The 16,223-nt window shown below is 33.7% G+C and overlaps 1 protein-coding gene across 1 annotated transcript in view; it reads left to right on the forward strand.

The window, feature by feature from the left end:
- Positions 1-16,223, forward strand: part of NCKAP5 (NCK associated protein 5) — a 926,355-nt gene that overhangs the window by 417,201 nt on the left and 492,931 nt on the right. Inside the window, exon 4 of the mRNA XM_044669911.1 lies at positions 15,216-15,349. Coding sequence (XP_044525846.1) covers positions 15,216-15,349 — 134 coding nt within the window. The remainder of the gene's footprint in view (positions 1-15,215; positions 15,350-16,223) is intronic.

The raw sequence follows: 16,223 nt of genomic DNA on the forward strand, positions 1-16,223 counted from the left end.
TATATATATACATATATATGTATATATATATATATATGTGTGTGTGTGTGTGTGTGTGTGTGTGTATGTATGTGTATGTGTCTGTCTGTCTGTCTATCTGTCTATCTACCTGTCTGTCTATCTATCCATCCAGATTGTTATTGCATATAGAAGAGGATAATCTGAGTAAATGCAGGAAAGGAAGTGGACTTTTCTACCCTCTTTTCTTAACCTATACCAATATCTCCCAATTTTCACCAATTCTTTGCCTTTTGGGAAATGAAGAAGAAAAGAAGGCATGCAGAGAAAGGAAAGGTCAAACTTCTATAGAAAGTGGAAAATGTTCTTAGAGAAGGGTGTTCCTATTAATAAGAAGGGAAATATAAGTCACTCCTCCAAAAAACCCAGAAATGGAAACTCAGTCTCTACTCTCAGTTTAAAACTTCTCTCTGTTGGGGAAAAACCTATGGGTAAGATTTCAATCAAGTGGGAAGATACTTAATTAAATTGACTTCCATAAATCCTCAAGGGGATAGAATAATTAATAGCTACTGTTAATTGTGATCAATTAACATGACAACAGAGAGAAATCTGTGACCAAGGGAGAGGAATGAGTCATTGATTTCTTGTAAAAGTGCCCCTTGGCTCATCAAATGAAGCTAAAACCACACTTGGCAAGTAAAATGGAGAGCTCTTTTTTATTGCTCAGATAGTTCATTGGGAAAGTTAGAGTTGAGAAGATGATGTGAATTTAAAAAGTTTAGTTACTTACATTGATCATATAACAATTTCTGGTTTATTATTGAAATTTTACTTCCCTTTGGCGGTGTAAATGTAGCCCACACAATAACCAAGTGGTTAACAATAACCAACTTAAGCCACCAGTTTCTTTAGGAGGGAGTCATGTTAAGACTTGGAATATCATTTTCTCCAGAACCTGGTTGATGACACTCAAGAGGACTAGGGAGCCTTAACAATAGATATCTTCAAATGTATAGAATCAGGGTGGAGCATAAGTAACTAATACTAATTATTAATAACATAAAAATTATCTTTACCTCAAAACCACCACATTTCCTTGAAAATTTGAAAGCTTTTCAGTCTCCAGCCTTTTCCATCTAGCCTAAATTTAGAGATTATCAGAAAAACAACACATCACTTACGACATAGTTTAAACATACTTAAAGAGAGGAAGACATGTTTTTAACTCCTGACTTAAACATTGTTTTAACTATGTCACCTTGGACAAGTCACTTTATCTCTCAACCTCTCTTTCCTCATCTACAAGAAGAAAGTAATAATAGCATCTGCCTCAGGTAGGTAGACAGTTAGATAATATATAAAAAGTTATTTTGAATGTTAAAGTGCTATGCAAATGATAGCTATAATTTTTATTATGCATAGGCTTAAAAGGGTGTTTCTTTTTTCCCTCACACTATGGGCTTTGGGATCTAAGGAGCAGAGGAAATGGAGACAGGGCAACTGTGTGTGTGCGCGTTTGTGTGTATGTACATGTGTGTGATTAGAGTTGTGGCCACTTTTGTCATATGGGACAGAAACTGAGACAGCTTTAAGGTACAGCTTCCATGGAAACTTTTTATACAAGGAAAATGAATCAGAAATTAAGCAATAGGAGAGTGTAATTGAATAACAAAGATGTCAGGAAGAAGAAAATTCTATTAAGGATTCTGAACACAAGCAAATAACAATATTGAAAATATTAATAATAGAAGGTAGTGTGGCCTTTAGAATTTTTAAATGAAACACCTCTATATATCTATTTCTATTTCTAAGATCAAGGAAAAGAATCCACATTTAAGGAGGCAATTTAAGGTGGCAAGCCCCAGGGTTTCTGGGGATTCTCAAGAGAGAATGAAACCACATCAAATATTCCAAAATTGTTTGAGAGAAATATGAATTGTGGAAGCAGAACTGATGATCTATCCATCAGAAATAATAAGCAGAATGGAAAATTAGAAACTTGGATCCACAGTGGCAAACTTCATTCATTAAAAAAGAGAACAACTAATTCAGAATTTGAATACATAGAAGAAAAGGACAATTTGGAAGGAGAAAAGCAAAAGTACAGTCGTGTTAAAAAAACATAATTTCTATAGAAGGAAAACATATTGAGTTTCAGGATAGAATTTATAAAGTCAACTTAAAGATTACAAGTTTCCTAGAAGAGCTCAAGTCAAAAGATTTGATGAATTTTATACTGTAAGAAATAATAGAAAAAACTGTTTAGATCAATACCAAATTTAAAAAATAATAAATTTTGGGGGAAAAATCCTCCATAAATAATCAAAACATACTATTAAACTCTAAAAATAAAGTTAAAAATCTAAGTGACAGTTCTTCAAAGTCATGAGAAATATAGAAGGTACTTTGAATAATGCAAAACTCCTTTTAAACCACCAGAAAATAGAAAAGCTAATGGACTTATATATTCTGTAGAGCAAGAGACATCAACACACAAACCAAAATGACCTACTCTGCAAATATGAGCCTAATCATCAATAAAAAAGATGTATGGTCTATAAAAGATGCATTTATAAAATTCTCGAGAAGACCAATGGTACAGATTATTTGGTGAATACATCTAACAATAGAATTAACAAAAAAGGAAACAAAGTCTGCAATCAAGGAAGGCATAGGTTTTCATTCTTCCCACACCCAAAAAGGAAAAATTAGCTAGAAAGACAAAGCTACAACAACAGCAGCAAAATAACAGAGACCCATCAATAGATTTCTTACTTACATGAGAAGTCTGTACACAGGTAGGCAAGAGTAAAAGCAAAAATCAAAGAAGTAATGGTGGAAGTGCAGGTCTGAAAAATCATGGACCTAACCTCACAACACTTGCTTACAGAAGAATTTATGTATATTTTGTGGGAATAAACTATAGAAACAGAGGATGGCTAAAAGAGGAGTGAAGAGAAAGGAGATAGAGAGAAAAATGATACCCTAATCATAATAAAGATTAACAATGAAAGGAAAATAATTTCTATGGTTTCTCATTAAGAAGAACTCTAAGAGATTGTGTGAATTGGCAAAGTGAAGAATTGAAATGGTGGAAAGCAAGGAAAAAACCTCTAGTTTCAGTGGTAAGAGAGATTCCAATTGAAGAATGCTTCATTGTGGGTGAGAGATTTTGAATAATGCAAGATGGATGTTTGTAATGAGTAGAATCTCTAGGGTTTTGGTGTTTAGGGATACCAATACCTCTGAGAGAGTGTTGTGTCTTCCCTTGACATCATCTTGCCTTAGGGAATTAAAACAAGGAAATGGGAACTCTTGGGACAACTGACACCTGTAAGAGTAAGAAAGTCTGAACCTAAAGATGTGATGGCATAGGAAATGGGAAAAGCAATTTGGGGAAAGATCTTGGGATAACAATTAAAAAGATAATCATGGACTTAAGAAAATTCTTATAGGACAACACTTCTATTTTCTCTGTTTTCTGATGCAACTGGTATATCTAAAAGAAAGAGTCAATAAAAAATGAAGGAAGAGTGCTAGATCTATAGCACATTTTTCTAAAGAATAGAATAGAGTCTTTTCAAAAAAGAAATCAAAATAAGGGACTTAGAAGCTTAAATTCCATGATGAATATAGGGACTAGAGATGTAATAGATAAGTATAGGGGCCATGAAGCAAATAACAAAAGACAAGAATAGGCATAAAGGGAAGAGAAATAATGAAGAGAATGAAAGAATTATTTTTAAATTAATTAAATTTAAAAAACTAACAAAGGAAATACATTGGAGAGAAAAGGAGGCAGGAGTTCACTACATAATGAGAAAAAAGGGGAAGAATTATATGAATCAATAAAACAAAGAAAAAAGAATAAACTAAGCAAAATTTCAAAGGTAGGGAAGTGGGTGACAAATGGGAGTTGTGGTTTGTGGGTGAAGGAAAGAGAATTACTGAAAAACAAAACAGATAAGACTAAAATAGATTTTTTAAAAAAAGTAGTATTTGTGGGTGATACTAAAGGCTTGAAGATATGAAAGAAACAATAGAAGGCAATGTTTTAAGTTTTTCAAATGTGATCATTAATATTAATATGTTTACAAACTTTAAAATAGTATGTATAATGCAATCTGTTTTTATTATATCTGTCCATGGTCACTTTAAAGCTACTTAGTTATTGGTCTGGCAAGATCCATGCCTCTTGATCTTTGTATTCTTTCCACTGTGCAAAATGAGTACATAATAAAAGATGGTAATGAAAATGATGAAAATCTTTGATTCATGAAAAATACAAATTTGGTAAAGCATATCACTCCCCTCTCTGCCTTTTCCCACTATGAAGTGTACTATACTATTATTTCTGTCCTTCAGTTTTTATATTTATATTCCTGAATCTCTAAGATACTATAATATTTGTTTCTTTTTCTCTAGTTAATAAATAACCTTAATCATTGGCTACTAACAAACAATGCATTCCCTCTTCCTTTATTTCTCTCTTGTTAGAAACTCAAATAGCCTATCATGTTTATTCTGAACATGCTTTTACAATCAATATCTATTCTGACATGCCAAGCTTCAGTTCTGTCATGCTTTTCTGCACAATAGGCCCTAAAATATTCATTCCATAAAGCTCATATCTGTATTTCTCTACTCAGTAATAAATATATACATAATCTTTGCATAAGAAACATCACTATATAGGAGAAAGTGATTCAGCAATATAACTTTTCCTGTAATACAACGTTCATTTTCAAGGTCTATGTATATACTCAAGGGCTCAATTTGTTTGTCTGTTTAGCTGTCTGATTATCTCCACCTCTCTGTTTTCACTAGGTTTTTTCCCCACCCTTTACTTCCTCTTTTCTTCTCTCCTTTTTTTCCTTTGTTTTTAAGTAACTACATTTTTTTGCTTGAGTAAAAGCTTTGCCCCTTGCGGATGATGTTATCAGTACTGCTGAAAAACATATAGTTGTCTCTATCCTCCAATCTTTACCCTGATTTGTATTCTTCTGTTGTAACCTAAAACATCGACTTATTTTTGTTATCAACTCCAGAAGTCCCTATCTGATTTTTTGTTTCCAGCGTAATAGAATCTTTCATAACTAATGGGAATATTAAGGCAGGTAGGCTTCAAGCAGGGTAAAATATTGAAATTTGTATTTTTTAAAAGAGGCTACAATTAGCAGTAATAGCTTTGATTAATTTAGACTCATTTTATTCTACTTTGCTATAAAATTGATATAAAAATAAACCATACTTTTGAGGAGAAAACAATTATAATGAAAAGTTACTACCTAGTATTGCTGTTCATATGTGCTTGGTTTATTTATCTCTAAAGGCATTAAATATGTGACCTTTTGTGGGGAAGGCACATTTCTGGTCTGAGAGTGACTGTCTTGGGTTTGATTATATTTACTTAAATGTACTTTGGTGTAAATTGCATCTCAAGGGCAATGTAATGTCTATAATTATGATTTCAGAATATCAATTAATAATCTATTTTGAATGAACAGAGATGGAAAAATTATAAAATAGTAATGAGATCCTATTATTTGACTTCATATCAAAATTAAAATGCTTGAAATGTACATCATAAAGATCTACTCAGCTTCTCAAAAATTCTGTTACAGATACTTGCATGATAGTTTTGGGAAATTTGTATTTTCTCCGCAAATCTTCATACTCTTCGTTTTTGTATAGAAATATTCTTTAATCTTAGGTAGCCTTCTCTCATGACACTTCCTTATTTATCACTGTCTTTAAAGCCTTTTTCTCCAATTTGGAATATTCACATGTTCACTCCCTGCATTTTATTTATTATAAATTATTATCCAATAGGATTTATAGTGGCAATACTGGAACAGATAATCACATCTACTTATTGGCTCAGCATTTGGAGAGTTTTGTAATTTTGTGTCACAGCCACCTGGGGAATTCCTCTTTTCACTTTTTTTTGCATATACATCTCAAGCCCTAAAATCAGCTATAAAACAGATCAAGTAATATGTCAAGCCACAAATCTAACTGTCACATCTCCTGCATTTGCAAAACAGTCATGCAGTGTTGCTAACATTATGATGTGCAGTTCTCTTTATCTTTGGGTACTTGAGACAGAGTCTGAGATTTTACAAGGGAGAAATGAAGCACCAAATGCCTTACATTGCTTGGTCACTTTTTAATTGGATTGCCCAATGCTATCTCACACTTATACTTTCAGAACAATCCAATACAGTCAGAACCTGGTCTAGAGATGAGTCACTACACCCACTGCATTGCAAGATAATATATTAATACTTTGAAGATTTTCAATTAGCCTTTGACTAGAGCAGTGGTTCCCAAACTTTTTTGGCCTAACGCCTCCTTTCCAGAAAAAATATTACTTAGTGCCCTAGAAATTAATTTTTTTTTATTTTAATAGCAATTAATAGGAAAGATAAATGCACCTGTGGCCATCACTGCCTCCCTGGATCGCTGTAGCACCCACCAGGGGAGAGTAACGCCCACTTTGGGAATCACTCATGTAGAGTATGTAGAGCTATCCTTTTAAAATAAGTCAACTGGTGGTAGAAATAAAAAATAATGGCCTTTTGAATGTCTATACACTGATACATGTGATATATGCCACATTTATGACTAAATTAGCCTGCCTGTTCTTCCATTAAAATATATACTTTGAAATCAACACTGTTAAAATCGTAATTTGTTTGCTTCTTTAAAATGTGGTTTTACAATATTTTATTCAATATGCGATAATTGTTAAAGACAAATTCTTATGGCATGTTGGCTTAATGAAGCCTTACAAGAAGTTTGCTCTCTTATCATTAATAATGCTGGAAGTAAATATATGAATATAGGCTGGATTATTTCAGTCACCCAATGCTCTTCTCAAGCAGAAATCTTTGTGAAGTGGTGGGAAAAAGAGGGCCACATACTATTTTATGTTCTTGCTAAATAGAGAAGAATAAGAAATAGCTTTCTGAGAAACAAGGGATTTAAGTTAGAGAAAAAGAAAGACAAAAATTGGGAGAAGGTCCCTAGGCAAAAAGAATACATGTTGCCATAGAGATGATAGAATTTACTACCCTGGAGATGTTGAAACATATAATAGTCTGATTTGTTTTTAAATGTCTTAGGTATATTATTTTGGGAATTATAATAGAACTTTCAGTAGATGTGGAGTCAGAACTGAGTTTAAATCTGACTTCTTCCATTTACAGATCTAAGACAAAATCACTTTCACTCCCTGGGCCTCAGTTTCCTTATATTCAAAATAAGAAGTTGAATGTGATTATTTCCAACTCCCTTTCTAACTTTCATTTAAAAAAAAAAAATAAGAACATGGACCCAGCAAGAAAACTTGTATGCTCTGTTTGTTCGCTGTACAAAGGCTAGTTTAGATAGTCAGAGAGGCTTATAGCATCAGTCAATTAACCAGCAGCCAGTCAGTCAGCAAGCACTTATTAAGTACTTATTATATACCAGGCACCTTGCTAAGTTCTGAGGATATAAAGACAGGTTAAGAAAAAAAAAAAAACCCTTGCCCTCAGGGATCTGATATTCTAAGGAGGGTATTATGCAAATAGCTATATACAAACACACAAATGCAGAGTAAATTGAACATAATCAAATGAGGGAAGATATTGCTATTAAAAGGAGTCATGAAAGATCTGTTAAAAGGTTAAATATTAGGTTGGACTTAAAAGAGGCCGGGGAAACCATGAGTGAAAATGAGGAAGTACAGTGACTCTGGCCATGAAGACTAGCCAACAAAAATACTAGAGTCAGGATTTGAATTATCATCTGTGAGGAACAGGAAGGCCAGTGTCATTGCATCACAATCTAGAGGAGTAAATGAATTTAAAAAGAATAAAGGGCAGGAGGAGGTCAGATTATAATGTGTTTTGGAAGCAAAAGAGAGAATTTTGTATTTGATCCTGGAAGTATTAGGGAGTGAATAGATTTTTTTCTTTTTCTTTTTTTTAATAGAAGTGAGAAATGACATGGTCAAACCTCTGCTTTAAGAAAATCTATTTGACAGCTGTGGTGAGGATGGGAAAAATACTTAAGAAAGAGAGACCAACTGAAAGGATATTGTAGTAGTTCAGACATGAAGTAATAAAGGTCTGTGCTAGGGTAGTGGTAGTGTTATAGGAGAGAAGGGACAATATAAAAAATAGATTAAAAAAGTAAAATTAACCAGCCTTGGGAACAGAATGGACATGAGGATACAAAAGAATGAGTCAAGGATGACAAAGAGGGTGCAAACTTGGGTCCCTGGAAGAGTAGTGCCCATGATATTAATAGGGAAAATAGAAAAAGGAAAGAATTTAGAATGCAAATTAGGTTTGGACATTTTGAATGCAGAGTATCTAAGGGATATATAAGTTTTAGATGTCTAAGAGTCCATTGGAGATGAAATCTTGGGGATTAGGAGCAATGTTAGAGCTGGAAAAGTAGATTAGAGAATCATCAGCATAAAATTATAATAGAAAATATGTCAGAAGCAATCAAAAATAATCAGAAACAATCATCAAATCCATGGAAGCTGATGAGACCACTAAATGAAATTTTGTGAAGGGAGATGATCAGAGGACCCAGGACGGAGATGGGGAGGATACCCAGGGTTATGTTAGGACACAGAGGAAGATCCATCAAAGGCAACTGAGAAAGAACAACCAGAGAGTGGGAGACTATCCAGAAGACACTAGTATCATGGAGACCTAGAGAGAAGAGAGTTTCAACAAGAAGAGGATGATTAACAAGCAAGAGGCTACGGAGAGATCAAGAAGAATGAAGAGTCAGAAAAGGCCATTAGATCTGGAAATTTAGAGATTGATAATAATGTTGGAGAAATCAGTTTTAATCAAATAATGACATAAGAAATTACACCAAAGAGAATTAAGAAGAAAGAGAAAGGACAGAAAATGGAAACATGTATTGTCAATGGTCTTTCCAAAGAGTTCGATAAGAAAAAGAATGAGTAAATATGCAAGATAATAGAAATGGACAAATCAAGGGAGAGGTTTTTTGATGATGAAGGAGACATGGATTTGTTTGTAGGCAGTTTGGAAGTAGTCAGTTGACAAGGAGAATCTAGCCAACACTGAATATACACAGCAGCATATGGGAAGGTTCAACTGGGACAATTCTAACTTGCTCTTCTTTCAGAGGATTTTTTGTTTGAGAAGTTTTACTCTTTAAAGCTGTGTCCAGTTAGAGCCCTGCTTGGTCTATTTTCTTTTTGAATGGGACAATGTAGCCAGAATGAACATGCATGCATGGGTTGAGACAGATAATAGATTTTGTTTAGATTTCCTCTCCTCCAAGATCCATCTCCCTTCCAAACTTTTCTGTTACTGTTGAAGGCACCACCATCATTCTGGTCACTCCTGTTCACAACATCAATGTCACCTTTATCTACTCCTCATTCTCTTATCCCACATAAACAATCAGTTTACACAGATTATTTTTACCTCTACCTGTCTCCCATTTTTTCCTGGTCTTTGCTCACTCTACTCATGCAGGCACTACTCTAGTTCAGCGCCTCATCATCTTTCACTTGAGTTATTTCAATACCCCCCAATTGAATTCTCTTCCTCAAGTTTCTCTCTCCTCTAATCCATTTTCCCACATAGCTGTCAAGGTGATTTTTCTCAACTCAGTGAGACTACGTCACTCTCATATTCCATAAGGACTCATAATTCTCTATTGACTCTAGAAGCAATTATTTCATTTTTACATCATTTTAAGATTTTTCCATTAACCTTTATGATATATATATATATATATGCAATTACTATAAAATCACATACATCATTTACAAATAAATATATAACTACGAGTGTGGTTCATTTTTTTCTGATAATTTGCAAAATCAAAGAGTTTGCAAGTAGCTCTACTAAGGCATTGATAATTTATAACCTACATAGTGGATTATATAACCTACATAGTGTGAAATTAAAGGTCTTTTAAAGTATTAAGATATAATAAGATTCAGAAAATCAGTGAAAAGTTAAGGTATTGGAGAACTAACTGTCAATCACACTTCTTAACAGAGAGGTATTAGACTAGGGAGCAAAATAATATGTACAGATCCAGGCAAAATTACTTAATTAATTTTGTCTATTTTTTTCCTTTTATAAAAGGGATTGTTTGAGTCAAAATTAAGTCAATTAATCAGATTATTCTAATCATCCACTAGATACAGGGCATAAAAGTACAAAGAACTGATAACAATGTCTACTCTGAATAAATTACATTCATATAGGGGACATAAATAAATATATATTTATATAATATATTAATATTTGTATTTTATATGTACACATGCATACAAATATATATATAAACATTGTATACACATACTACGTCTTAACTTTAAATCCTTCTAATTTCTAATTTTATTTTCAATTTATTTCTAATTTATCTCATGTATAGTTTGCTTTTACATAATTGTTTGTTTATTATCCCCCCATTAGACTGTGAATTCCTTGAGAAGAGTGAGTATCTTTTGCCTTTCTTTGCATCCTTAGTTCTTAGTGTGATGCTTGGTACATAATAAAGAGAATAAACGTGTATTGCCTATCAAGCATCAATATATAATTTAATACACACACACACACACACACACACACACACACAGAGTAGTTAAATACAGGGACATTTTGAAGGAATGTACTAGCAGTTCAGGTGTTGATGCAGCCCATAGCTAATGAGCTGAATCTTAAAGGAAAAGAGGGATTTGGTAAAGCAGAGATAAGAATGAAATGCATTCAAGACATGTGGGTCAGCCAATACAGAGAGACAGAGGTGGGAATTGGAGTGTGACATGTGAAGAACACAGAAAAGGCTAGTTTGGGCAGATTTGAAGTGTTGGAAAGAGTAATATCCAATGAGGCTGAATTGTGTAGGGTTTTATAGAGCTAAATAAATGAGGTTATGTTTTATCCTAGAGAGAATGGAAGCCACTGGAGTTGTTTAAATGTGATAGTAAAGTGGTCAGATTTTCACTTAAGGAAAATTAATTTGGCATGAAAATGAATACTGGGAAATTACTGCCACTAGGCAAAAGGCATCAATAAGCTATATATTTTAAAAACGATATAGAATGAGAAACATCCAGTGGTTGAAGGATGAACAAAAAAACTCTCAAATCTGCATTTATAATCTAAAGTGGAAGCAAATGCTTAGAAAGGATAAAATGATAACCTAAATTAATCTCAAGATCACGTAGAGTTCCTCCTGCAAACATTCCTTTCCTGTTACCACATGGAAACAACCCACAAATCAATGTCAATAAATACATCATATTGATACAGGAAAGCAAAAGACAAAGCATAATGATCAGTTGTAAACTTGTTGAGTATAGTTGGAGCATTGTACTTGTGGTACTTAAATAAATCGTTTTAAGGTTATAATAGTTAATATCTCTCTATCTTTTCCAGAGCAATACTTCTAACTGTTGAGATGTAATGAAAAGAATATAAGCTTTTCCAGTGTGCAACCCAGATCTCTATGATGCACTTTACTTTTCTCATTAGAACATAATAGCAATTGGGGCAGTTGGGTGGCTCAGTAAATAGAGAGCCAGGCCTGGAGACGAGAGGTCCTGGGTTGAAATCTTACCTTACACTTCCTGGCTGTGTGATCCCAAGCAAGTCACTTACCCCTCATTGCCTAGCTCTTACTGCTCTTCTGCCTTAGAGCTGATACTTAGTATTAATTCTAAGACAGAAGGTAAGGGTTTTTAATAATTACATAATGATAATGAACTATTATAGTACACCAATACACAAATATCTATTTTCGGTCTTTTTCTATCTCTTTCACTGTCTCCTACTCTCTTTTTCTTTCCTACACAAGTTACAACCTAGATGGGTTTTATTCTATTTTTATAGAAAGAATTCAGATACACTGAAATAGGGAACAAAATTCATTGTCATAATATTGACTTCTGCAAATGTCATATTTAAAAAACATATTGATATACCTGTTTTGTAAAGTTTTGTAAGTACTCATATGCAATCATGTTGTCTCTCTGATTGGGATGTAAGATTTTTATAGTAAGGACTCTGTCTTCTTTGTAGAACCAAAGAAGAGAGAGAAAGAATCCTTACCCAGAAACTTCCCTTGCAAATAGCAAATGCCTTAATCATTGCTGATTGACTGATACCTTTTCTTTTCTAGTACCAGTCATTTCTTAATAAAATACTCTCTCTGTTTCTCACTATTAGCAAAGAAAAAAATTAAACCAACTGACAAAATGACCATCTCTAACTGTATAGGTAACGTTACATTTTCTCATTACCCACATCTACCAAAAATAGAGAAATGTGTTTTATCATCTATTCACAGGAACAAAAGCTGTCATTGCAATCATTCAGAATTTAATTGTCCTTTTCTTTGGCTAGTACAATTTGGTGAAGCACTTAGTATATCACTTGGTGTTTTAAGTTGTGGCTTATATTTTGAAAAAAATGGAAATAGTGGGTAATTGCATGGATTATTAGTCAAGTGTAATGATGACAGCAAATCTGATGTAAAATTTCAGCAAACAGTAAATTGCTTTGGTCTCTATGGTTTTGGCAAATCCAATAATCCTCAGTGTGCCTTGGCGTGATTTGTTTGTAATGCTTGTGTATTTTGAATTGTCATTAAGTAATTGAGCAGAAAGCACTTTCCTATGGGAGAGTGTTCATAATTTTCAAATTTGAATCAGGTTGGGAGGGAGTATCTTTGTATTGTGCCTGCCGAGTAAATCTATATGTTGTGATCCCTTACTATCAACAGAAATGTCAATAATATTTCCTGTGCTGAGTTCTCCATCATTTATAGGATTTGTATTTGACTTGGTTGACTAAATGTCTTTGGCTACTTGTCTCACTAGAGCCATAGAAAGTCAAGTAAAATTATTCTTTACTATTGAGTAGGTCTGTGTCTGTATCACAGACTTCATTGTCTAAACCAGTGATGGGCAAACTATTGCCTGAGGGCCAGATGGGGGGGGCTGAAATGTTCTATCCAGCCTTGTGAAATTATTCCTAATCTGATGAATACAATGAGTAGGATACAATACAATGAGACTTCAAAAGAGTTGCCTTAGAAACAGACTGACAGGTGAGCATTTCCTTTCCTTTGGCCCCCTCTTTAAAAAGTTTGCCCATCACTGGTCTAAACCAATGAGAATGGACCAGGACAACATGAGAAATTGAAATCCACATATTAGCTATTAGATTTATTAAAATATTCTTCTTTTTTGAAGCTCTTTTTTCAAAACTTTTTTAAAGCAAAGCTCAAAAGCAACAGGATGTAAATGTGACCTCCTTCCTCTTTTTATGATTAAAGTAGTGACTGTGAAAAGATGCAACTGTATCTGAAGGATGAGAGTGTGAGTGGGAGGTCTGGGTTAGGGAAAGATTGCTCCCAAAATTGTCAGACTCACAAAATATATTTTGAACATCTACTATATAAAAAAACCTTATGCTGTGTAAGTTAGGTGTTAGAGAGAAGTATGAGACACAGACTGTCAAAAGTTCTCTATTGGCTTCATGAGAATAAGACATACACTTGAAAAAAAAGATATTTAGAGCAGTAAATTAAGTGTCACTAATGACTATCATAAACAAAAAATGTTAGTAAAATACAGAGAAAAGAGAAATTCTTTCCAGCTATTCTATGAGAGAGAATTCACGAAAGAAGTAGAATTTGTGCTAACTCTTGAAGGATTTAGATTGGAGAGGCATGGCAAGGAGGAGGAATCCTGTGAGCAGAGTAGCAGTGGGACTCCTTGAGTGGCATGTTCAAAAGGGAGTAGGTCACCTGAGAAATTAATTATACTATGTAGGATGTCACAATTCTCAATACCATTTCAATTTTTAATAGCTCTCATTAGCTTTAGTTGTTTAAAACGATATGAAGTTTTTTGGAATATCCTGTGTAAGTGATTTAAGATCTTTGAGTTTTGTTTTTTTTTAATAGGATTCTTAAGAGGTAGTGCAAATGGTATCTTCTTTTGATACATGAAGAAACCGAGGTTAGGTAGATTAAGCAAATTGCCCAGAGCCACACAACCAATATCAGAAATAAGACTTCTGACTATACCTATTCTTTCTATTTTTGAGATATTCTGGTATTACTTTGCTAACCCTCAGGACATCTTTTTCAAAGGATATTGAAGGAAGAGGATTTAACTGTTGACCTGGCATCAAGGGAGTTTGTGGTTCTACTTGATGCAAGCTGCCTCATTATAAATAATTCAATGTGTAGATTCCTAATTTCTGACTTCTTTTTTCCCTTTTTTCTCTGACATTTCAAATGTCAACTCAATATAGTTAGATATTATATCTTTGCTCTTATGTAATGGGAATTAGGACTGCTCCACTTTCTAAAACTCAAGACAGTAGCAATTGCCCTTCATAAAGGAAGGTGAAATTACTAACTCACCATTGAAATCATAAAAAGTGTGCTGTTTTCTTATTGTATTATGGATTCAAGTTGAATCATTCATGGTTTTCCCAATTCCTCTTGTAACCTCTGGCTACAGGGTTTTTGCAGGATGAAGCAGAAAGCTGAACTCACTTGTATAATGTATGGTTATGTAATTCATTATTTTTTCTGTATTAACCTTAATGGACTTTAGAAAGATTTAATCTAGGACTCAAACCTCATTAGCATTGTAGCCCAGCCAGCTGAATTAACTAGTCCATATGTAATAATAAATAATCTTCCCTTTTAAAAGTAGAAGAGCTGAACAAGCATCAGAGGTCATGAACATGTTCAATAATTTTATGCCAATAATCTTCCATGCCTAATCCATGTATCAATATTATGATATCATTGACAAATTTTGCTCAACAAATTTTATTTCACACTGTTTTGCTGAGTCAGACACTTTTTTCCCCTCTAACCAAATCTGAATGTATACTATCTCCCCTGTTATATATCATAACATGTGAAAGAATTTTTATGTATTTTGTGTAATATTTTTTCTATGTGGTTCAATGAATCCTTCCTAGGCCATATGAACTAGAAGTTCTTTTTCATATTTTATGGGGTATTGCCAGAGAACTGAAGCTATCTGTCCATATCCAATTCTAGAAGGATCTAAATGTCACACAAGTCTAAAACATTTGCAAATGTCACTTTAATCACTGGTACATTTGATGTGTGATTGTTGTTCAATGACTTGTATATTGTGTTACTTTACCACAAGCCTCTAGGAATCCTTCCTTGTCTAAAACCTCTGTTTTGTGTCATTCCAGCATGAGAAGCTGATACAAGAATTGGAAGAAGAGAAACACTTAAGACTTCAAAGTGAAAAACGGTTAAGGGAGGTGACTTTGGAGTCTGAGCGAAGCAGAGTTCAAATGCGTGGCCTGCAGCAGCAGTTTTCAAGGTAAACTTCATAAACAATCTGGATAGATCGGATCACAAGGTGTCTGGTCTATGAGGTGACTAATTCAAGGGAGAGGGGAAGAAGAATTATGCATCTCTACTTAAATGGATCATTTGAATCACTAGTTTATATCTGCATATATTCTTATGTAAGCTTTTATTTTGTTATAATTATTACTTACCATTGATCTTTTTATTAATCTTCCTTCTGTCCTATGATAATTTAGCCCCATCTTTCTACTATTATTCAGTTATGCTTAATCTAGACTTTAAGTTATAACTCAGATATGGAGCCTGGTTGGTTCCATATCCTAAATGTAGCTGATTAATTTTGCTTCTTTTGGTGCTTTCTTTTGGATGATCTACAAGTTCAATAAGACTTTATGCCATAGTATGTATGAAGATAACAATTTGGACATAATATCACAGCCTAGACTAATTGTGCTTTCAGATGTATTATGAAAGAAAAGGTACTATCATTTTGGGAATTATGTTTATTCAAGGCATAGAAAGTTAATTTCTAGAGGAGGGGGGAACAAAATCACACAGTTATCCTTTTATGAGAAATGGTTTTGAATAGTAACTGTCTTTTACATTTCCATCTCTTTTTATCAGAAATGTCAGGCTTCCTCTCTTTGATAATATGTGGCTGGGCGAGAATAAGATGAAAATCATGGCCTGAGGGACAACATAGGATATAGAGATGGAGGGTACCTTAGAGATTGGATAAGTTGTTTTGGGTTGGGCCCAACTTGTTGATTAGATCTGAGGCTGGCATGAAATGAGACACTTGTAGGTAATTCAACAGTTAACAAAAGGAGATTTATTAAGTCATAACAGGGGAAGTATCTTCAACAAAAATGTTAACTGAGCTT

The sequence above is a fragment of the Gracilinanus agilis genome, chromosome 3 (assembly GCF_016433145.1).
Source record: "Gracilinanus agilis isolate LMUSP501 chromosome 3, AgileGrace, whole genome shotgun sequence".
Taxonomy (NCBI): domain Eukaryota; kingdom Metazoa; phylum Chordata; class Mammalia; order Didelphimorphia; family Didelphidae; genus Gracilinanus; species Gracilinanus agilis.